The 24,764-nt window shown below is 49.9% G+C and overlaps 1 protein-coding gene across 3 annotated transcripts in view; it reads right to left on the bottom strand.

Annotated features, from left to right (window-relative positions):
- The window catches only part of GRIK5 (glutamate ionotropic receptor kainate type subunit 5), a 74,242-nt gene that overhangs the window by 6,219 nt on the left and 43,259 nt on the right, over positions 1–24,764 (bottom strand). For 2 of the 3 annotated variants that reach the window (XM_037991314.2, XM_037991315.2), the window contains 5 exons: positions 18,658–18,867; positions 18,460–18,569; positions 17,807–17,980; positions 2,780–2,945; positions 1,871–2,096 (listed from right to left, as the gene is read on the bottom strand). In XM_037991314.2, the coding sequence (XP_037847242.1) occupies positions 1,871–2,096; positions 2,780–2,945; positions 17,807–17,980; positions 18,460–18,569; positions 18,658–18,867 (886 nt within the window). The remainder of the gene's footprint in view (positions 1–1,870; positions 2,097–2,779; positions 2,946–17,806; positions 17,981–18,459; positions 18,570–18,657; positions 18,868–24,764) is intronic. The other variant, XM_007996951.3, reaches the window with a different exon arrangement.

Here is a 24,764-nt window from a genome sequence, read left to right as displayed (position 1 = left end):
GCCCATATGCTGGCTCCCCAGGGAGTCTATTCTGACGACTTTATTTAAAATGGCACCAAGCACCCCACTCCCTGTCAGTGTCTTCCCCTTAATTTACTTTGGAGAAGCTGTTACCACCTAACACTGTATTATATGGCTATGTGTTTATCATCTGTCATCTGCAGCCCTGTCAGGGTATCACAGCATCCAGTGTGGGACTTGGTATGCAGTGGGACACCAGACGAATCCCCATCCACACCTCTCCCTGGACCACCTCTCCTCCCCACCCTCAAGTCCTGCCCTTAAGCTATCCTTGGGTTTCAACACCCCACACACCCTATTCTATACTTATTTCTTCATTGACTAAGATACTTCCTGACCATCTACCACAGAATCAGAGACATGGGCAGGTGAAGGTGATTAATATCTACCAGGCACCAACTGTGTGCCAGACCCTGGGTTTACTCAGGTCTTATGATGATCCTGTGGGGCAGGTATTCCCACCTGAGGCAAGTGTTTCTGAATGAGGAAAGCGATACACTTGCTTAAGGCTGTGCGCTGAGTCAGGGAGGAAACTGGGATTTTTTTTTTTTTTTTTTTTTTTTTGAGACAGAGTCTCACTTGGTTACCCAGGCTTGCATACAGTGGTATGATCATTGTTCACTGCCACCTCCACTTCCTGGGCTCAAGTGATCCTCCTACCTCAGCCTGTAGCTGAGACTACAGGTGCATACCACACCTGGCTAATTTTTTAATTTTTTGTAGAGACAGGGTCTTGCTATGTTGCCCATGCTGGTCTCAAACTCTTAGGCTCAAGTGATCCTTCTGACTTGGCCTCCCAAAGCACTGGAATTATAGGCATAAATCACAGTGACCAGACAGAACTGGGATTTGAATCCAGGTCGGTGTGACTCCTGGGCCTGTCCTCCAAGCACTAACCTACACTGCTTCCTTGGCACCGACTCACCTACAAAGCTGCTAAGATCTGGGGCAATTTGCTATGCAGTAATAGATAACTAATCCAGGTGTCATCAGTACATGGATGATTTTGAAAGTCAAAATGCCAAAATTTGATGACAATTTGGTCATGATTTCCAGCACTGAGTCCTGGAAAAACATGTCCTGGGCCATGCGACGTGGCTCATGTCTGTAATCCCAACACTTTCGGAGGCCAAGGCGGGCGGATTAACTGAGGTCAGGAGTTTGAGACCAGCCTAGCCAACATAGTGAAACCCCGTCTCTACTAAAAATACAAAAATTAGCTGGGCGTGGTGGCGGGGGCCTGTAATCCCAGCTATTCGGGAGGCTGAGGCAGGAGAATGGTGTGAACTCAGGAGGCAGAGCTTGCAGTGAGCCGAGATCGTGCCACTGCACTCCAGCCTGGGTGACAGAGCAAGACTCCGTCTAAAAAAAAAAAAAAAAAAAAAAAAAAAAGTGTCCTGAAATGTAAATAGGCAATACAAGTCTCCCTACCAGATCCCTCCATCCTTCCCATCCATCTTACAAGCATTTTTCAAGCACCTGCTCTGAGCCAGGCTATAGGTTTTATGCAGGAAATAGGAAACAAATAAGACCAGGTCCTCACCCCCTCAAGGGGCCCTTGAGGGAAAGCAGCAAGCCCCACCACCCACATATACTGAATTGTACACACAGTCTCACTGAATTCTCCCAATAGCTCTGCGAGGGCTGGATTGCTGCTAGGCCTGGTTTTGTAGGTTGGGGGCACAGAGGCTCAGGATGGTGGTGTCACCTGTCCAAGACCATACAGCCAGGAGGCCACATGCAACACACCCAGCCTGCCTCGGGGGTGCCTGGCCCAGTCCTGGGCCTGCTCACAGGTGGTTTCGGATGCCCATGGCCCCGCTGTGTTCCACACCACGCTGTGCCATACCCAGCGGCATGCCGATGCCGTAGCCCTTGGTGTCGAGGAGTCCCCCAATCTGGGTGAGGTTGCAGTTGAGGCGCCGGTGGTACTCGTTCATGGTGGACTCGAGCAGGAAGGCATAGCGGGAGTTGAGGACGCGGGCGATGCCCTCTTCTGTGCTCTTGACGAACACGCTGGGCTGCTTCGACTGCATGTAGTTCCACATGCGCTGGTACGTTTGGTACCGTGAATTCTGGGCAGGGGGAGACAGGGGAGGGTCTTTCCAGCCGCTTCCTTTCCCCGAGCCCTTCCCGTCCTCCAGGAAGTCTCCCTCAACCCAGGAGAGTTCAAGGTGATCAAAGGAAGACAGAAAGAGCCAAAGCAGAAGAGAGAGATGAGATGGACAAACTGTCCAGGCCAGGTCTAAGGCATCCCCACAGCCACTGTGCCCACCACCCATCTGGGGGCCCGGTGAGTGCACCTCCACCTCCTCCCCCTTAATCCTCCAGCCAGTGACCCCTGCCCAACTCAGGCCTCCTTTAGACCACTAGGACCTCCCTGCCAGGCTTGCTTTCCTTTTCTTTCTTTCCCATCACCCCAAAATAAAAAGGATCAAGCACTTTTCACCTTGAAGGGCCTTCCCTTCTCTCTGTCAGCCCATATTCCTGGTCCTGACCCTTCCAGCAGCCTCCTTGATCCCATTTGGCCCATATGACATTGACATTTGATACCACATATGCCTCCCTGCCCTCATTCCCCAGGTCCCTAGCCAGCCAGCTGTGATCCCCATGACAGAACATTTTCTGCTCCCCAGCCTCCAAAGCTGCTACTGACAGTCAGTCCCTCTGACCCAGGAGACCCTGCCCAGACCTATCCTGAGCTGCTTTGCATGGCAGGGATCCCAATACCATGCCCAAGAGGTTCTGGTGGTCCCACCTGGAAGAAGGTCATGGTGGAGCCAGCATGGATGGTGCCGTACTCGATGTTGGTCTGATCTGCCAGGTCATCGGCCGACTCCACAGGCACCTCCATGCGCTGCACGGTGAGGAAGGCGGCCAGGTTGGCCGTGTAGGAGGAGATGATGATCAAGGTGAAGGCCCACCTGAGGGGTGGGAGGGGTGAGCCATGGGCTGGAGCCACCCCTGCCACCCTGCCCCCGTGGCCATGCCCCCCATTGGTGGTGCCCCTCCCAAGTGACCCCAGCATCCAGAAGGCTCAGTGATTGCTGGGTGCAGAAGCAGGGAGTGTCGATTCTGAAGCCAGACTCCCTGGTTGTAAATATTGCATCTGGAGATTTCTACTTCCAGATATAAAAGAGTAAGATGGTCTGGAAATACCTTCCCACCATAAACAGCTAAAGAGCTGGATAGAATACACGAAACTTTTTTTGTTTGTTGGTTTGTTTTGAGACGGAGTCTCGCTCTGTCGCCCAGGCTGGAGTGCAGTGGTGCGATCTTGGCTCATTGCAAGCTCCGCCTCCCGGGTTCACGCCATTCTCCTGCCTCAACCTCCTGAGTAGCTGGGACTACAGGCGCCCGCCACCACGCCCAGCTAATTTTTTGTATTTTTTAGTAGAGATGGGGTTTCACCGTGTTAGCCAGGCTGGTCTTGATCTCCTGACCTTGTAATCTGCCTGCCTTGGCCTCCCAAAGTGCTGGGATTACAGGCATGAGCCACTGTGCCCGGCCTGTTTTGTTTGTTTTGTTTGTTTTTTGTTTTTGTTTTTGTTTTTTTGAGATGGAGTCTTGCTCTGTCGCCCAGGCTGGAGTGCAGTGGCACAATCTCGGCTCACTGCAAGCTCTGCCTCCTAGGTTCACACCATTCTCCTGCCTCAGCCTCCTGAGTAGCTGGGATTACAGGTGCCCTCCATCACGCCCGGCTAATTTTCGTATTTTTAGCAGAGACGGGGTTTCGCCATGTTGGCCAGGCTGGTCTCAAACTCCTGACCTCAGGTGACCCACCTGCCTCAGCCTCCTAAAGTGCTGGGATTACAAGCGTGAGCGACCATGCCCGACCAGGAAACTATTTAAAGACATAGGACAACAGACATTGTAGAACTGTGATCCCTGAGAAGAGAAACAAAATGAGTCTTATTGTCCAGGCTGTTTGGCTGGATTTAATTTATAGGAAGGGAAGCCCAAACAGCCCAGCAATCCTGCTGAGTTGCAGAGATGGAGACTGGCGATCAGGCAGGCCAAGATGGCTGGAATCTGGGGGACAGAGTGCCTGAGAGGAGGGAGCTGTGAAGAGAGAGAGGGTTCAGAAACCGTTGGTCCCCTTGAGTCTTTGACTGAATATCAATCTGTGCATGCATGGGGTGAAACTCTGTGGGGCTGGACAAGAGCAACTTTCAAGGAGAGAATTAATTCTTGAGAGTTCACACAGGGCTGAGAGCCTTTTGAGTTCCCTTCAGCCAGAGTAGAAAGATTTCACTGAATACATGAGACATTCAGTAGAGACCCAAAAGTGTAACATACTAGAAATAGGATTAAGTTAGCCCTAGAATAAAGGCAATGCTAAAGTTGTCCTAAAAGAGTTTAAAAACAGGCCTAGAAGGATCAAAGTAATTCACAAGTAACTTAACTAGATTCCAGGAAAAGTCTCAAATACTCTTTAGAGAAATATATTCAGCAGTGTAAACAATGTCTGTTATGTAATTTTTCTTTTTTGAGATGGAGTCTCACTCTGTTGCCCAGGCTGGAGTGCAGTGGCACGATCTCAGCTCACTGCAACCTCCGCCTTCCAGGTTCAAGCGATTCTCCTGCTTCAGCTTCCTGAGTAGTTGGGATTACAGGCACTCGCCAGCACACTTGGCTAATGTTTGTATTTTTAGCAGAGATGGGGTTTCACCATGTTGGCAGGTTGGCCTTGAACTCCTGACCTCGGGTGATCTGCCTGCCTCGGACACCCGAGGTGCTGGGATTACAGGCATGAGCCACCAAGCTTGGCCTATTATGTAATTTTGTTTGCTTGTTTGTTTTGAGATGGAGTCTCGCTCTGTCACCCAGGCTGGAGTGCAGTGGCGCGATCTCGGCTCACTGCAAGCTCCACCTCCTGGGTTCACACCATTCTCCTGCCTCAGCCTCCCATGTTGCTGGGACTACAGGCGCCCGCCACCACGCCCAGCTAATTTTTTGTGTTTTTAGTAGAGACAGGGTTTCACCGTGTTAGCCAGGATGGTCTCGATCTCCTGACCTCGTGATCCGCCCGTCTCGGCCTCCCAAAGTGCTGGGATTACAGGCATGAGCCACCGCACCCAGCCAATTATGTAATTTAAAAAAAAAAAAAGACCAGGCTGGGCACGGTGGCTCACACCTGTAATCCCAGCATTTTAGGAGGCCGAGGTGGGCAGATTGCTTGAGGCCAGGAGTTCAAGGACAACCTGGTCAACATGGCAATACCCCGTCTCTACTAAAAATACAAAAATTAGCTGGGTGTGATAGCGCACACCTGTGATCCCAGCTACTTGGGAGACAGAGGCACGAGAATCGCTGGAATCCAGGAGGTGGAGGTTGCAGTGAACCAAGATCACCACTGCACTCTGGCCTGGGCCACAAAGCAAGACTCATGTCTCAAAAAAAAAAAAAAAAAAAAAGACCAGGTAAACAAAGGTGCAGGAAAATGTGACCTATAACCAAGAGAAAAATCACTCAATTGAAACAGACCCAGAATTAACATAGATGATGATGGAATTAGCAGACAAGGACATGAAAACAGCTATTATAAATATATTCAGAATGCTCAGGAGTCTAGAGAAAAACATGAACATAATGAAAAGAACAGAAGACATAAAAAAGAAGTGAACAGAACTTTTAGAGAATGAAATACACACATCTGAAAGAAAAATTTTACTGAAAGGGATTACACAGATTAGACATGGTAGCAGAAAAGCTGAGGGAATTTGGGCAGGCACAGTGGCTCATGCCTGTAATCCAAGCACACTGGGAGGCCAAGGCGGGAGCATCACTTGAGGCTGGGACTTTGAGATAAGCCTGGTCAACATAGCCAGATCCTGTCTCTACAAAAAAATAAAAAAATTAGACGGGTGTGGTGGTGCCTGCCTATAGTCCCAGCAACTTGGGAGGCTGAGGTGGGAGGATCACTTGAGGCCAGGAGTTTAAGGCTGCAGTGAGCCTGATCGTCACTGCACTCTAGTCTGGATGACTGAGTGAGACCTTATCTTTAAAAAAAAAAAAAAATTCCCAGCACTTTGGGAGGCCAAGGTGGGAGGATAAGCTGAGTTCAGGAGTTTGCGAACAGCCTGACTAACATGGCGAAAACCCGTCTCTACCAGAAATACAAAACTTAGCCAAGCGTGGTAGTGCATGCCTGTGATCCCAGTTACTCAGGAGGCTGAGGGAGGAGAATTGCCTGAACCTGGGAGGCGGAGGTTGCAGTGAGCTGAGATTGTGCCACCGTGCTCCAGCCTGGGCGATGGAGTAAGACTTTGTCTCAAAAAAAAAAAAAAAAAGAAAGAAAGAAAAAGAAAAAGAAAAGAACGGTGGCTCACGCCTGTAATCCTAGCACTTTGGGAGGCTGACGCGGATGGGTTGCCTGAGCTCAGGGGTTCTAGACCAGCCTGACCAACATGGAGAAACCCTGTCTCTACTAAAAATATAAAATTAGTCGGGCGTGGTGGTGCATGCCTGTAATCCCAGCTACTTGCGAGGTTGAGGCAGGAGAACCGCTTGAACCCAGGAGGTGGAGGATGCGGTGAGCTGAGATCGCGCCACTGCACTCCAGCCTAGGCGACAAGAGTGGAAATCCACCTCAAAAAAAAAAAAAAAAAAAAAAAGATTAGAGAATTTGAAGACTGCAATAGAATCTATCCAAAATAAAGCACAGAAAGGAAAAAGTGACTGAAAATGAGCGTAGAGCCTCAATGGCAAAAAAATCTGATGAAGTAATGGCCTACAACTTTTCAAATTTGATGAAAACCATAAACTTGCAGATCTAAGCTCCATAAACCCCAGGTAGGCTAAACACACATATTTATAAAACGCACCAAGACACATTCTAATCAATTGCTGAAAACCAGCAATAAAGAGAAACATCTTAAAAGCAGCTAGAAGGGGGGAAACATATTACATTCAGATAATCAAAGATAACATGGGTGCCAGTCGACTTCTTGTCAGAGAGTGTGCAAGCCCAAAGACGATGCAACATGCTGAAAGAAAAATCAAAACAAGCTGTCAACCTAGAATTCCACAGCAGGCAAAAATATCCCTCAAAGAAGACACACTAACACATTTTTCATACAAAACCAAAGCTGGGAGAATTAATTGCCAGCAGACCCGCACAGCAAGAAATATTAAAGGAAGTTCTGCAGCTAAAAGAAACACAACACCAGATAGAAACGTGGATGTACCAGAAGGGTGAAGGGTACCCTCTTCAAATGGTAGATTTGTGGGTAAATAAAAAAGATATATTCCTCACGTTCAAATTTCCTTATGAAGCATTTAGTGGTTTTGTTTTGTTTCTGAGACAGGGTCTCGCTCTGGGGTGGAAAGACATGAACATAGCTCACTGTAGCCTCAGCCTCCTGGACCCAAGCAATTCTCCCACCTCAGCCTCCCACGTAGCTGGGACCACAGGCACGAATCACCATGCCTGGCTAATGTTTATTATTTTTTTGTAGAGATGAGGTCTCGCTATGTTGCCCAGGCTGGTGTTGGACTCCTGGGTTCAAGCAATCCTCCCACCTCAGCCTCCCAAAGTGTTGGGATTATAGGCGTGAGCGGTGCACCACACCCAGCTGCATTTACTGTTTAACACACACGCACACATATACACAAACCTAATGTATTATGGGGTTCATAAGATATGCAAAGCTCAAAGGATGGGAGGGTGAGAGGAACGTATGTTGTCAAGGTCTTATATCTTATGTGAAATGGTATAATGTTACTTGAAAATATTTTGTAATAAAGATGCATATTGTAAATCCAGAAAACCACTAAGAAAAAATAGAACAAAGAAGCATAGTTAACAAGTCAAGAGTAGAGATAAACAGAATTTTTTTTTTTTTTTTTTTTTTTTTGAAACAGAGTCTTGCTTTGTCACCCAGGCTGGAGTGCTGTGGCCGGATCCCAGCTCACTGCAAGCTCTGCCTCCCAGGTTTACGCCATTCTCCTGCCTCAGCCTCCCGAGTAGCTGGGACTACAGGCACACACTACCACGCCAGGCTAATTTTTTGTATTTTGGTAGAGATGGGGTTTCACCTTGTTGCCCAGGCTGGTCTAGAACCCCTGAGCTCAGGCAATCTGCCCACGTTGGCCTCCCAAAGTGCTAGGATTACAGGCGTGAGCCACCACGCCCGGCCGGTTTTCACATTTTTAAATGGTTAAAATGAAATCAAAAGAACAGGCTGGGTGCAGTGGCTCACACCTATAATCCCAGCACTTTGGGAGGCCAAGGTGGGTGGATCGCTTGGGCCCAGGAATTGAGACCAGCCTAGGCAACATGGCAAAACTCTCTCTCTACAAAAACCAGATTTGGTGGCACGTGCCTGTGGTTCCAGCTACTCAAGAGGCTGAGGTGGGAGGATTCCTTAAACCTGGGAGGTTGAGGCTGTGGTGAGCCAAGATTGTACCACTGTATTCCAGCCTGGGCAACAGAGTAAGAAAAAAAAAAAAAAAAGGAATATTTTATGACACATGACTTATATAAAATTCAAATTTCAGTGTCAGTATCCATAAATAAAGTTTTATTGGAACACAGCCACACTCATTCATTTAATGTATCATCTACAACAGCTTTTATACTACAATGGAAGACTGAGTAGCTGGAACAAAGACCATATGACAAACAAAGTCCAAAATATTTCACTTAGGGCCAGAGCAGTGGCTCATGCCTGTAATCCCAGCACTTTGGGAGGCCGAGGCAGGGAGATCGCTTGAGGCCCAGGAGTTTAAGACCAGCCTGGGCAACAAAGTAAGAACTCTCTCTACACACACACACACACACAAAAGTAATAATAATAATAAATTAGTCAGGCATGTAGTCCTAGCTACTCAGTAGGCTGAGGTAGGAAGATCCCTTGAGCCCAGGAGTTTGAGGCTCTAGTGAGCTATAGTCACACTGCACTCCAGCCTGAAGACAGAGCAAGACCCTGTCTCTAAAAAAATAGGGATAAAGATAAAGATTTAAAAACATCTTTACTTAGAGAACATATAAATGTTTGAGGTGATGGATTTCCCAATTACCCTGATCCCAGCATTTCAGGATGCTGAGGTGGGAAGACTGCTTGAGCCCAAGAGTTTGAGACCAGCCTGGGCAACATAGTGAGACTTCATCTCTACCAAAAACAAAAAAATTTAGCCGGGTGTGGTGGTGCACGCCTGTGATTGTGATTCCAGATACTCAGGAGGCTAAAGTGGGAGGGTCACTTGAGTCTGGGAGGTTGAGGCTGCAGTGACCTGTGATCACACTACTGCAAGCCAGCCTGAGTGACAGAGCAAGACTCCATCTCAAAAAAAAAAAAAAAAAAAAAAAAAAAATTCACCTGTACTCCCAAAAATATGTACAACTATTGCATAGAAATAAAATTTAAAAGAAAAATTACTGACCAGACATGGTGGCTCATGCCTGTAATCCCAGCACTTAAGGAGGCTGAGGCGGGTGGATTGCCTGAGCTCCAGAGTTCGAGACCAGCCTGGGCAACATGGTGAAATCCTGTCTCTACTAAAATACAAAAAATTAGCCAGGCATGCTGGTGTGCGCTTGTAGTCCCAGCTACTTGGGAGGCTAAGGCAGGAGAATTGCTTGAACCCAGGAGGCGGAGGTTGCAGTGAGCTGAGATTGTGCCATTGCACTCCAGCCTAGGCGACAGATCAAGAGTTCATCTCCAAAAAAAACTATTTACCATCTGGCCCAATGCAGAAAAAGTTGGCCAAACCTTGCTCTAAGGCCTAAGCGTACATTGTTTATAAGAAACACACTTGGGGTGAGGCATGGCAGTTCATGCCTGTAATCCCAGCACTTTGGGAGGCAGAGGCGGGTAGATCACTTGAGGTCAGGAGTTCAAGACCAGCCTCGCTAACATGGTGAAACCCTGCCTCTACTAAAAATATAAAAATTAGCTGGGTGTGGTGGCATGTACCTGTAATCCCAGCTACTCAGGATGGTGGCATGTACCTGTAGTCCCAGCTAGTCCGGAGGCTGAGGCAGGAGAACCACTTGAACCCAGGAAGTAGAGGTTGCAGTGAGCTGAGATCACACCACTGCACTCCCCGATACTCACCACACACTTGGTCAGGTGTGGTGGCTCATAGCTGTAATCCCAGCACTTTGGGAGGCCAAGATGGGAGGATCACTTGAGCCCAGGAGTTCGTGACCTGCCTGGGCAACAAAGTGAGACCCTATCTCTATTTAAAAGAAAAGAAAAGGAATGCTCTTTAAATATAATAATCTAGATGGGTCAAGAGTAAAAGAATGGGAAAAAGATATGCTATGTATGCAAACATTAAGCATCAGAAAGGCAGAGTGCCTATATTAGTATCAAATAAAGTTAACTTCAGAACAAGGAATGTTACCAGGAATAAGGAGAGACATTATATAATGACACGCATCAATTCATCTAGAGGACATAACAGTCCTAAACATTTGTGTGCCTAATTACAAAGCTTCAAAATGCATAAGGCAAAAATGGATAGAATTGAAGAGAAATGGATAAATTTCCTGCAATTACAGGGTTAGATTTCAAAACTCCTCTCAATAACTGATGGAACAAGTAGAAAATCAGTAACGATAGAGAAAACTTGAATAACGTGATCAACCTACTGGCCCCAATTGACCCTTATAGAACACTGCACCCAATGACAGCACACCGACAGCAGAAACACATTCAATGCAACTCCACATAGAACATTTACCAGGACAGACCATATGCTGAGCTCTAAAGCAAGTCTCAATAAATTTAAAAGGATTAAAGTCCTCTAGAGAATGTTCTCTGACCATGATGGAGCTAAATTAGAAATCAATCATAGAAAGATCTCTGGAAAATCCCCAGATCCTGTCTCCATCACTGCCTTGCGTGTGACCTTGGAATTGTGCTGCAGCTTCCTCACCTGTGAAGTTAGTACAATTGTAGGCCCTTCCTCACTGGGTTTTGCGAAGAGTGACTGAGTTCATCTGGCACACAGCAAGTGCTATGCAAGTGTTTGCTCTCATTGTCTTGGTGACACAGAACCGGCCCGGGAGAACAGGCTCCCACCAGCCTGGCTGCAGGACCCCAGAGCAACCGCTTGTCTTACCGTGGCCCCCTCTGTCCTCCCTGCTGGCAAGTAAGAATGGCCAGGGTCCCTGTAGATCATATAGATCTGAGGGGCCTGAAGGCAGGAGATGCTGAAAAGGGCCTCCCAGACCTCCCACCCTCACATTCCCAGCACGTGATAATGAAAACAGCAGCTGTCCTCTGCAGAACACACGTGCAAAGTGCTATGCTAGGCACTGGGATGGGAATGGAGTGAGGGCTTGATAGAGAGAGATGAATTATACAGCCTCCTGCAAAATAAAACTAAAACCCCAAGGCACAAAGACCCAGGGTTTGACTCAGCCTCTCCAGAAACCAAGTCTCTCCAAACCCATCTTACTGGTCAATGCTGTCATTTATGCAAAACAAAACTGTTTGGCCAGGCGCAGTGGCTCACGCCTGTATCCCAGCACTTCGGAAGGCCAAGGCGGGTGGATCATCTGAGGTCAGGAGTTCGAGACCAGCCTGGCCAACATGATGAAACCCCATCTCTACTAATAATACAAAAAATTAGCCAGGCGTGGTGGCTGGCACCTGTAATCCCAGCTACTTGGGAGGCTGAGCCAGGAGAATTGCTTGAACCTGGAAGGTGGAGGTTGCAGTAAGCCGAGATCGTCCCACTGCACTCTAGCTTGGGCAACAAGAGCAAAACTCCGTCTCAAAAATAAAAAAATAAAAACAAAACAAAACAACAACAACAAATATTACTCAGTGCCTAGTACACACCAGAAATGCACCTCTTGTTTTAATTGAGGGATGACTGGGTGTTGTTTTGTTTGGAACTTTGCTGAGAGCTGCTCACTGTTGGGGGAAATCATGTCTCTGACAGCAACTCCACTCAAACTCGAGACCCAAGTCAAGACCCTTGCACCAGCAGCATTAGCAAATCACATTCACAGTGACTTGTATTTGCACAAACATACTCATTCATCAACTATTTCGATGTGTCAGATATCAAGTGGCAACACAATTCTGTTAAATTATCTTACTTCTCATCATGCCACTTACTCATTCTAAGCAGGCGCGGACTGTTGTATTCTGTCTTCTGGTGTAGCCACACCCAGGCATTTGTGTACTGCCATAATATTACTTTATTAGAAGTCACTTCCCTTCTTTTTCTCCTTCATATTGCAATTAGGGCATTATATTGATTTTTTTACAAATTATGTGTGTAGGAAGATATATTACCCTTGAATTTCAGCTCGGGGTGGAAAAGGATGTATTAAAAAATATTTGTTATAAAAAGAGGGTGTTGGGTCTGCAAGCACTGAAAACTCACTGGTGTGAGCGAGAAGCCCCATTTGAGGGATGGCAAGGGCAGAAGGAACCCACAGCAAATGAAACAGGACCAGAGAAGTTGGAGGACACCAGGAGGACACAGAGCCTAGAAGCAAGGAGAGAGTTTCTAGTAGGGTGGCTAACCTGGTGAATGCTGCCTGGAGGTAAGACAGAGACTGGAGGCATGGATAAGGGGTCATACGTGCCCCTGGTGCAGCTGGGGTTGGGGGAAGGCAGGCAAAGCCCAACTACTGGCTAGATCTGAGGTTTTGTGGTTTTCTGGCCAGGAGGGCATGAGGAAAGGAGGACCTTGGGAAAAGTTGAGGACAATGGCTGCAGAGACAGCCTAGGAGCCACCTAGAGATGGATGAGTGAAAGCAGGAAGGGCTCAGAGAATGGGAAGAGGGAGGTCAGAGGACTCATCGCACCAAGTGACCAAGGGAGAGTCGGGAGGGATGGGGTCCACGGTCAGAGTGAAACCTTAGAAATGTTGACTCCCGGCCGGGCGCAGTGGCTCACGCCTGTAATCCCTGCACTTTGGGAGGCCAAGGTGGGTGGATCATGAGGTCAGGAGATCAAGACCATCCTGGCTAACATGGTGAAACCCCATCTCTACTAAAAATACCAAAAAAAAAAAAAAAATTAGCCGGGTGTGGTGGCAGGTGCTTGTAGTCCCAGCTACTTGGGAGGCTGAGGCAGGAGAATGGTGTGGACCTGGGAGGTGGAGCTTGCAGTGAGCCGAGATCGCGCCACTGTACCCCATGCTGGGTGACAGAGCAAGACTGTCAGGAAAGGAAAGGAAAAAGGAAAGGAAAAAGGAAAGGAAAAAGGAAAGGAAAAAGGAAAGGAAAGGAAAGGAAAGGAAAGGAAAGGAAAGGAAAGGAAAGGAAAGGAAAGGAAAGGAAAGGAAAGGAAAGGAAAAGAGAGAAAAGGAAAGGAAAGGAGAGAAAAGAAAAGAAAAGATGACTTCCAGCCAGGTGCCATGGCTTACACCTGTAATCCCAGCACTTTGGGAGGCTGACCCAGGTGGGTGGATCACTTGAGGTCAGGAGTTAGAGATCATCCTGGCCAATACGGAAACACCCCATCTTTACTAAAACTACAAAAATTAGCCAAGTAAGGTGGCGCACACCTATAATCCCAGCTACTTGGGAGGCTGTGGCAGGTGAATCACTTGAACCTGGGAGGTGGAGGTTGCAGTGAGCTGAGATCATGCCACAGCACACCAGTCTGAGCGACAGAGCAAGACTCCATCTCAAAAGAAAGGGGTAAAAAAAAAAGAAACGTTAACTCCAGAGGCAGAGTCATCCTGAATAGTGACAAGACCTCGGGTGTGGCTGTAGGAGGCTGTGGGCTGAGGGGGCCTTGGAGAGGAGGGGCCCAGTTGGTGGGTTCTGGCCAGGCTGCTGCAGGTCAGCTACCAGCCAAGTCCTCAAGGGTGATGGCACCAAATCCCACCCCCTACACTGGACCCTGAGTCCCACAAGGGCGGGGACTGACCTGCTGAGTCATGGTGCTACGTCACATCTGAAGATTCTCAAACATCTGCTGAATGAGTGAATGTGTGGGAGGACTTTGGGTGCAGAAGAGAGTGGGCCCCCGGGCCAAAGGCTCCGATGAGGGAGGGAACATGAGTGGGAGCTGTCCGGGTGACAGCGATGGGAAGGGGCAGAAAACAGCTGGCTAGAGAGTGTGACCCTCAGGAAAAGGGCCCCTGGCCGGGCGGCAGAAGCAGTGACCAGCAGAGAGGAGGCCACTGGTCTCCCCCAACCCTCCTGTGAGGACGCCACCATATTTGTCACGGCAGGTCTCCTGGGAGCCCTCTCAGCACCTCACAAACCTGGCCCTCTCCCTCTCTAAAATGCTCCTCCCTCTCCTTGGCATGGACGACTCTGTTTCTGCCTTTAGGACTCAGCCCACTTCACCTCCTCAGGGGACCCTCCTCTGACAGCCCCCATGCTCTACTGTTCTGTTACTGTATCCTGTTTGGTTCCTCAATAGCACATTTTATGTGCATCTGCAACATCATTATATAGAAAATATTAGTACATTTTACCTGGACTGTGTGGCTGGCAGAATAGGCCCCGCCCACCATCACCAAAGAAGTCTCTATTATAATCCCCAGAATACGTGAAGATGTGACCTTACTCGGCAAAAGGGACTTTGCAGCTGTGATTAAGGATCTGGATATGGGGGGATTACTCTGGATTATCCAGGAAGGCCCAAAGGAATCACAAGGGTCCTTATGAATGGAAGAAGGAAGTTAGAGAGAGAGATTTGTGGATCCTATGCTGCTGGTTCTGAAGATGGAGGAAGGGGCCACGAACCAAGGAATGCAAGTGGCTTCGAAACGTTAGAAAAGGTAAGGAAACGGGTTCTCACCATAGAGCCTCCACAAGGAACCAGCCCTGCCAAGAACTTGATTTTATCCCATTGAGATCTATTTCAGACTTCTGACCTCCAGAACTATAGGAGAATAAATGTGTATTGTTTTAAGCCACTAAATTTGTGGTAATTTTTTGCAGTAGCAATAGGAAACAAATAGGGCTATAGGGCTTTCATTGGATTTTTTTGGGTTTTGTGCTTTTTTTTTTTTTTTTTTTTGAGACGGTCTTGCTCTGTCATCCAGGCTGGAGTGCCGTGGCGCGATCACAGCTCACTGTAGCCTCAACATCCTGGGCTCAAGCAATCCTCTACAGGGGTGTCATCTGAAATGATGCCCATCCAAAACCGTTTAAAAAAACCATCAAGACTTGCAAGTGTCCAAGCCAAGTGAATTGCTAATGCCTGCCATACCGCAGTTAGTTCCACTTAGGAGAAGGGAAAAAACTGCCACCTATTAAGGTTAGTCTTGAATTGAAAAAGGCACAAATTAGATAATATCTTTGGGACCTATTCTTTGACTAAAATAGGATGTCCAGTGTCGATTTATCTGTTTACTTGTTTATTATCAGCTCCTCTGCCTCTCCAGGGCAGGGATGGGGCTGATTCCTCATCTGAGTGCGTGGCACATGGACAGGCTCAATAGGCATCTGTGAAATTGTTAGAGGCATGTGAACCAGAGCAACTCCATCTTGAATAGGAACTGAGTAAAATGAGGCTGAAACCTACTGGGTTACATTCCCAGACGGTTAAGGTATTCAGTCACAGGATGAGACAGGAGGTTGGCACAAGATACAGGTCATAAAGACCTTGCTGATAAAAGGGGTTGCAGTAAAGAAGCCAGCTAAAACCCACCAAAACTAAGATGGCCACGAGAGTGACCTCTGGTCGTCCTCACTGCTACACTCCCACTGGAGCCATGACAGTTTACAAATGCCATGGCAACGTCAGGAAGTTACGCTATATGGTCTAAAAGGGGGAGGCATGAATAATCCACCCCTTGTTTATCATGTCATCAAGAAATAACCATGAAAATGGGCAACCAGCAGCCCTCGGGGCTGCTCTGTCTATGGAATAGTCATTCTTTTATTTATTTATTTATTTATTTATATATTTTTTGAGACAGAGTCTTGCTTGGTCACCCAGGCTGGAGTGCAGTGGCGAGATCTCAGCTCACTACAACCTCCGCCTCCTGAGTTCAAGCAATTGGAGTAGCCATTCTTTTATTCCTTTACTTTCTTAATAAACATGCTTTCACTTTATGGACTCGCCCTGAATTTTTCCTTGTGAGAGATCCAAGACCCCTCTCTTGGGGTCTGGATCGAGACCCTTTTCCTGTAAAAGAATGACCATGGGTGAGTGAATTCTGTGGTGGGGAGGTGAGGAAGAAGTGTTCCTCAAGAAGGCCAGATACCTGGGGTTGCCCTGGAGAGGCTCCCAAGGGCCTTGAGGGCTAGGCTGAGCTTGGACAGTGCTGAGGGCCCACTGGCATGGGGGAAGGAACCTGGTCCTGGCCCCAGCCCGGCCCTGCCTCTAGCTGACTACACAGTCTTTAGCAAGCTATTCCTTCTCTCTGGGTCTCAGTCTCCTAATCCATAAACAGGGAGCATATTCCCTGTTCCAAGCATTCTCCTCGGCTCTCCGTGGTTCTTGTGAGGAACAGGAGGTGAGAAGAATTGCAGGAACACCAACCAAGTCCAGCTGCTATTTAAAGCCCAGGGTAGCAAACGTGGATGCTTATGGAGGCCAGGCCAGCAGGCGACTGCAGTGGGCAGTGGGAACGGGGGTGGATGGGAGCAGACGGTGACACCAGGCAGGAATGCCAGCCAAGCGCTGCCAGATCTCCCAGATTTTCAAGGAAAGCAAGAAATCTAAATTTGTGAGTGAATGTGCTCCAAGTGTTGGCATTCAATTCCCAGTTTCTTAAAACTGTGAGCCAAGGCTGGGCACGGTAGCTCATACCTGTGATCCCAGCACTTTAGGAGGCTGAGGCAGGCAGATCGCTTGATGTCAGGAGTTCAAGACCAGCCTGGCCAACACGGTGAAACCCTGTCTCTACTAAAAATACAAAAATTAGCCAGGTGTGCCAGGTGCGGTGGCTCACGCCTGTAATTCCAACACTTTGGGAGGCCAAGGCAGGTGGATCGCGAAGTCAGGAGTTCGAGACCATCCTGGCCAACATGGTGAAACCCGTCTCTACTAAAATACAAAAAGCTAGCCGAGTGTGGTAGTGCATGCCTATAGTCCCAGCTACTCAGGAGGCTGAGGCAGGGAAATCTCTTGAACCCGGGAGGTAGAGGTTGCAGTGAGCCAAGATCACGCCACTGCACTCCAGCCTGGCAACAAAGCGAGGCTCTGTCTCAAAAAAAAAAAAAGAAAAAAAAAGAATCGCTTGAACCTGGGAGGTGGAGGCTGCAGTCAGCCGAGATTGTGCCACCACACTCCAGCCTGGGTGACAGAGGGAGACTCTCTCAAAATAACAGCAACAACAATATCAAACCTGTGGGCCAGACACCACAAGCTGTGGGTGTTTGCTGTCTGACATGTAGTTTCTTGGGGCTTGGGACGGGGGCAAAGAAGTTCTGTCTGAGATACTGGGTCCCTGTGGGACTTTGAGAAAACATCTAGGCAGTGACGGCTATCCTGGCTTGGAGATTCTATGTCCCTGTGATGACCAGGGCAACGTCCAAGACAGTGACACTGATCCTCTTACAATTGAACCCCTCCTGCCCACACAAGGCTGTAGGGCTCACAGAGCACTCTTCCACAGCAGCCTCACTGAATCCTCACAACCCTGAGACGTGGGCATCTTTCTCCCCATCTTTCAGGGAAGGCCACTGAGGCAAGGGGAGGGGTGCGACCTAGCCAAACTCACACAGCCAGTGAGCGGCAGAGCTGGAGCTCAGCTCTCCCCACCCCATTCCTCGTCTTTCAGCTCTGCAGGGGGAAACAGGGAATCAAATCTGCCAGGAGATGCCACAGCCCCAACCCCACCCAGGCCTCAGATGGGTCCCTCCCCTACCCCGGGCAGAGGCAGATAGAAAGCTTCTCACCAGACTCCGCTGACACAGCGCGTGGACAGCGCCCGGGGCATGATCTCCGAGCCCTGCTGCATGAAGCCCCCCACGGGAAACCACAGGCTGTTGCCCAGCGTGTACTGGTTCTCCAGGATGTGGGGGCGTGCGCGCAGGCATGGGTGCGGGTTATACCACTCGTAGGGGCTCAGCCTGTGGAGAGATGTGCAGCGGGTGGATGGAGCCCAGGGCCCAGGTGGGGAGGAAAAGGAGAGAAGCAAAGGAAAAAGATGAAGTCACAGTGATCAGAAGAAAAAGGGGAGAGATGGAAAAAGGAGTGAGATGGACAGAGACATACAGAGAAGAGGCAGAGAGAGATGCACAGAGATGGAGACAGAAGAGGCAGAGACAGACACAGAGATGCACAGAGAGAAATAGAGAAAGGAGGCGGTAAAAAAGGGAGAAGAGGGAAGGGGAGAGACCCAAACACAGAATCACAGAGCAGTCAGAGCCACAAGGGGAAGAATGAGACTCAGACACAGGGTACAAAATTGAGAAAGGAGGGTGCAGGGAATCCAAGGCCCCAAAGGGGAGGCCAAGGACAGTTCCGAGAGAGAAGGGGCAGGTCAGTCCCAGAGGCCCCGGCTCGTGCCTCCTCCAGCCCCTTCCTTCCCAGTAGGCAGTGGACTCACCTGGCAGCCAGAAACAGGACACAGCTGACAGCCAAGTAGGCAAGAAGCATGAAGAGCCACACGGCAGGGGAGAAGGGGTCCAGGAAGGAGAAGTAGCCAGGCTTGCGGCCCTGTGGGGAGAGGGAGTGAGACCCAGAGCCACCCCTGGCCTGAGCCTCACACCCAGCCCCTGCCCCACCAGGGACTTGGGAGCCTGACCGGCCCATCTGAGGTCCTGGGGAAGTCTGGCTCCCACTCGCAGCCTCCGAGCCTCCATGACAGGCAAGCAGCCCATGGTCTCCAGGGGAACCATACCATGTGCACTCGGTAGAGGATGCTGATCCCCAGGGTCATGAAGGGCTTGGAAAAGTCGATGACCTTCTCCCGCTCAGCTGTGATGGTGAAGGCGGCCACAGCCAGGTCTGCCTTCTGCTGGAGGGGAAGCCAGGCGGCGGCGGAGGGGGGCAGAGGGGAAGACAGAAGTGGACAGTTAGAGAGAAATGCAAGGAGAGTGAGCAACTGAGGGAGGTGAGAGAGAGAGAGGTAGGGAGCAGAATGGGCCAGGAGCCTGGACTGACTCCAGGAGTCCACCTTGGGCCTGAAATCGGACTCTCATCACATATCCATCCTCATCATCTCACGTCTCCAGGCACACTGACTCCGTCCCCTAGGCCTCGACTATGCCCCAGCATCAAGGGCTGGGGATGGGGGCTCTCCCCAAACTCCAATTCAAGCAGCAACTTCTTCCTAGGGCCATAAAAGAGCCAAGGTCCTGAAGGGGCTGAGACTGGCAGAACTCGAGATAATACAGGCCCAGACAGAACACAGAGCAGGGAGAGAGGATGCAGGGCCCAGAAATGATACTGGGTAGGGAGGAAGGGTGCAGGTCAGCATGTGTCCACAGCCAGTGAAGACATAACCCAGGCCCCGGCCCAGTGTATAGTCAGGGAGATAGGGCACAAGCCTCAAACAGCATCCTGGTCAGGAGATGACACCAGTACCAAAGCACAACCCTGGATGAAGGAGAGGTGGCCCAGGCCCAAAACTTCACCTGGAGTCAGAAATAGATGGCACAGGACCCAGATACAAACCCAAGGTCGGTGAAAGATGGCACAGGCACAAAAGATAACCACGAGGTAGAGAGAGGTGGCACAGGCTAAAAACAAAACCCACGGTCAAAGAGAGAGCAGACAGGCCCACCGTGAAATCCAGGGTTGGGGAGAAAGGACACAGACCCCAAAGATGACCCCAAGCAGAGAGGGAGATGGCCCAGGCTAAACAGCTAAAGCCAGGTACGGGAGAGATGGCACCAGCCTCAATATAACAGGAGCAGAGTGAGACAGCACAGCCCTGAAGCATCATCCAGAGGCGGCAGTGTGGCAGGGGCCCAGAATGTGGATTTGGAGAATCTCTCTGGGAATTCCTGGGTGTAGAGCATAGGGAACTTCTCTCCCCTTTCTCGTACACTTGCCACTTTTATGACTAATACGTTAGTCGTTGTGGGAATAATCACAGCTAATACAGGACTCTAATTATTTTAAGCACCCACTGGGGGTCTGTCCCAGCAAGGCTCTGCTTGGTGGCCACATCCTCATTTCAGAGAGGAGGAAGCAACGGCCTTTCAGGTGGGCTCCGGTCCTGGGGCCAGACGCTCAAGATCCCACTTCCTCCTGAAAGCCTAAGGGCCCCCCATCCTTTGTTCCCACACTGGCCTTCTCCTCACTCACTCCTGGGGCCATGCCTCAGGCCAGATACCTGCCTCTTGCTGGGCCGGGCAAGGACAGCGGCTCTGCTCCTGAAACACTCCTTGTATCTGTCCATTTCTCTACAACTCTACTGCCTGGACCTGGGCCACTGGTATCTCACTCCTGACTACAGCACTGGCTGCCTCCCGGCGCCCCCTGTCGCCACTCATAACCTCCCAGTCTATTCCTCACATATAAGCCAAGGGGACAGTCTCCTGTTTAAAACCTGTCATGGCTTCCCCCAGCACCTAAGACAAAACCCTCTCATGGCCAAGAGGCCCTGGAGACCTGGGGCTCAGCTGCCCTGCCAGCCTCCCCTCATATCTTCTGTCTTGCCAGCTCTGCTCCAGCCACGACGGCCTGTTCTTTCCTCAACGCAGCAGGCTCATGCCTGCCTCAGGGCCTTTGCACATGCTCTCCCCCAAGCTCTTCTTCCCCATTCCAGGCTCCCATCACACCCACCCCTTCAGCCCTCACCAAAGCAGCCTCCAGACCCCACCTCACTCCTACCCTAGGGTCCTCTCACATTCCCCAGGCCCTTTTTTTTTTTTTTTTAAAGATGGAGTCTTGCTCTGTCACCCAGGCTGGAGTGCAAAGGCACAATCTCAGGTCACTGCAACTTCCGTCTCCTGGGTTCAAGTGATTCTCCTGCCTCAGCCTCCCGAGTAGCTGGGATTACAGGGGCATGCCACCATGCCCAGCTAATTTTTGTATATTTTGTAGAGACGGGGTTTCCCCGAATTCGTCAGGCTTGTCTCGAACTCCTGACCTCAGGTGACCTGCCCACCTCAGCCTCCCAAAGTGTTGGGATGACACGCATGAGCACCACGCCAGGCCCCATCACCCTGTTCTTAGCACAACTGGAGATGGCCTTGCTCAGATGCTTGGTAACAGGCTGTCTTCACTCCATTACAGGTTCCTTGCCTGTCTGGCTCAGTGGGGCAGCCCAGAGTCCACAGACGGCAGGTTCCCAACAGACCCTGCTTGGGTTTGACCAAGTACAGCCTCTCTGACTGGCATTCCAGGCAGCCGATGGCTCCCCCACCGCATTCCTGGGCCACTCGCCACCCCTCTCTCTCGTGCCAGCTTCTTTCTGGCTCTGTCTGAGGTGCCTGTCCACCCTGTAGAGCTGGATCCTATCCATCCCTCCAGGGCCCCTCATGCCTTCGCTCCTCTGGGATGCCATTCATGGACCCCCACTCCCTGGACACCACTTGATCTCAACACATCGCTCAATTTGGAAAATATCTGTTTCTCCTCTGCCTGTGCTACTAAACCACAAACATTTCAGAAGCAAGGCCAGTTGGACATGTCATGTGTTTCTGGCACTGCTCAGGGGCCAGCTTAGAGCAGGATCTGCTGTGTCTCATGTCCCATCCTCCTCTGCTGAAACCCAGGAATGTTGCTGCTTCCTCTGGGGCCCTCCCAGATGCAGAGACCTCTTCTTCCCTGGTACCACAATAAAACCTCACGCAGTCAGACACTCGCATGCACACAGCACTTACCCCATGCAGCCACTGTCCCAGGGTTTTCCCCAGAGTAGCCTGTTTGGTCCCCAGAGCAACCCAATGCAGAGGGACCTCCATTTCTACCATTCTATACATGAAGAAACTGAGGCACAGAGACTAAGCCTCTTGCCACAGTCAACCCCTGGATTTGGAACCACTCCCCGCCTAGGGGCTTTATCTGCCTGCAGCCCTGGTCCCTCCATGGCTGGGGGTGCCTGAGGTCAGGCCCAGGTGGGTGACTCCTCCCTGGATCCCAGGGAGTTCAAGAAATGAGGGCTTACTGATGGGAGGAGTCAGCGAGTCCTTGAACCTCTGGCCAATATGGTGGCAGCAGCAGCCTCCACCTCTCCCTGACACTGCTCCACATCCAATCTTCCATCCAGCACCATCCCAGGCAGAAGCATGGGGGTTGTCCTGTACACAACCTCTCCCTCACCCCTCACTGCATCCATCCTCAAGCCCCCCGATTTTGACCCCTAAACACCTCTGGAACAGAGTCACTGCCTTCTGCCTCCGCCACTCACACCCGCCCATGCCACCATCTCTGACTGAATAGCTGGTCTCTGCCTCCCAGGACATACAGCCTGCAGCCCCAGAGATCCCAACATATGACAGTCTGGTCACAGTATTCCCCTGCTTAGATTCTGCAATGGGCCGGGCACAGTGGCTCATGCCTGTTAACCAAGCACTTTGGGAGGCCGAGTCAGGAGGAATGCTTGAGCCAAGAGTCCAAAACTAGCCTAGGTAATGTAGTAAGACTCCATCTCTACTAAAACTAAAAATAAATAAATAAATTCTGCAATGACTCTGCTTGTTCATATTTTTATTTTTAGAGACAGTGTCTCGCTTTGTTAATCAGGCTGGAATGCAGTGGTGCAATCATAAGTCACTGCAGCCTTGAACTCCTCAAGTGATCCTCTCACGTCAGCCTCCTAAGTAGCTGGAACTACAGGTGCGAGCCACTACGCCTGACTAATTTTATTTCTTAGAAAGACCAGGATATGGCTATGTTCCCCAGGCTGGTCTCGAACTGCTGGGCTCAAGTGATCCCCCTGCCTCGGCCAAAGTGCTTGGATTACAGGTATGAGACATGGCGCCTTGTTCTTTTTATTATTACTATTATTATTATTTTTTTTGAGACCAAGTCTTGCTCTGTAGCCCAATCTCTGCCTCCTGGGTTTCAGGGATTCCCCTGCCTCAGCCTTCCGAGTAGCTGGGACTACAGGCGTGTGCCACCATGCCTAGCTAATTTTTTTAGTAGAGATGGGGTTTCACCACGATGGCCAGGTTGGTCTCAAACTCCTGACCTCAAGTAATCCGCCTCCCTCAGCCTCCCAAATGCTGGGATTACAGGCATGAGCCACTGCGCCCGGCCCCATTTTTTGTTGTTGTTATTATTATTATTATTATTATTATTTTTTGAGACGGAGTCTTATCACCCAGGCTGGAGAGCAGGGGTACAATCTTGGTTCAGTGCAACCTACCAGGCTCAAGCAATTATCCTGCCTCAGCCTCCTGAGTAGCTGGGATTACAGGTGAATGCCACCATGCCCAGCTAATTTTTGTATTTTAGTAGAGACAGGGTTTTGCCATGTTGCCCAGGCCGGTCTTGAACTCCGGACCTCAGGTGATCCACCTGCCTCAGCCTCCCAAAGTGCTGGGATTACAGGCATGAGCCACCGCACCCCATCTTGTTCTTAAACTATCATCCAAACGCCCCACCCAACCCGACGAGGCCCTGACCACACCTATCACCCCAATAAGACTGTGCCCCACACCTGTTCCCCTTATGACACCCTGCCTTACACCTGGCCCCAAAACGTCCTGCACCATCCAACCCCCACAGCCTCACCCCCTACCATCTCACCCTGTGTCCCACATTGCAGCCACATTGCCCTTTCCATTTGTTCATTCTTTCATTTATTTACCTGCTTGACAAATATTTGCAGAGCACCCTCCACTAGCCCAGCACAATTCTAGCTTTGGGGATACAGCGGTGAATAGAAACATACAATGTCAGGTAGTGACAAGTGCTGTGATGAAAAATCAAGCAGGCAGCTAGAGAGAGACTGGGGGAAGATGACGTTTTAGATCTGCTCCCCACTGTTGCAAGGGGGGTCTTATTTGAATAGCAACATGAAGGAAGTACAGAAAAGGCAGGAGAAGACCTGGGGGAAGATTCCAGGCTGAGGGATCAGTGGGTTCAGTCCCTGAAGTGGGAAGAGACTTGTAGCATCCAGTAAGGCTGGAGCAGAATAGAAGGGGCAGGGAAGGCAACAGAGTGGGGCCCAGAGCCTGGCAGGGCCTTGCGGGCCACAGTAAGGGAACTGGATTCTGTACCTTAGGCAATGGAGGACATTGCATGAGGATGTCATATAGGAAGGTGTGAACAGAGAGTGACATTATCAGACCACAGGCATAAGAGTGGATGTGGGAACCAGGGAGCCAACTGCAGATGCCCATGGTGGTGCTGGGGGCAGGACTGAGTGGCAGCAGTGGTGGTGGAGAGAGATGGTGAGATTTGGGTTTCATCTGAAGGTGAGATGGAAGGATCCTAAATGCTGCAAGTTCCTCCTAGGCTCCTCCTAGAGTCTTTGGAGCCTCCTTCCCTCCTCCTACTTACTTTTCATTTCTAAAAGAAAGGCTTATTTATTTGTTTTTGTTTTTGAAACAGAGTTTTGCTCTGTCACCCAGGCTGGAGTACAGTGGTGTGAAAATGGTTCACTGCAGCCTCAAACTCTTGGGCTCAAGCGATTCTCCTATACCTCAACCTCCTGAGTAGCTGGGACTACAGGTATGTGCCACCTCGCCTGGCTAATTTTTTCATTTTTTGTAGAGATGGGGGTCTCACTATGCTGCCCAGGCTGGTCTTGAACTCCTTGGCTCAAGCAATCCTTCCACCCCGGCTTCTCAAAGTGCTAGGATTACAAGTGTAAGCCACCATGTATGGTAAAAGACCTATTTCTTAGAGATGACTTCCCCACCCTGACCCTCTAGCCCCTACCCTGATGGGCCCCCTCACAGTTATTTAATCACTGAAATGAAATCAGGAAGAATTTGAATGACAAGTCAT

Source organism: Chlorocebus sabaeus, chromosome 6 (assembly GCF_047675955.1).
Source record: "Chlorocebus sabaeus isolate Y175 chromosome 6, mChlSab1.0.hap1, whole genome shotgun sequence".
Lineage (NCBI taxonomy): Eukaryota > Metazoa > Chordata > Mammalia > Primates > Cercopithecidae > Chlorocebus > Chlorocebus sabaeus.
The sequence above is the reverse complement of the archived record's forward strand: the minus strand, read 5'-3'. Positions and strand labels throughout refer to the sequence as shown.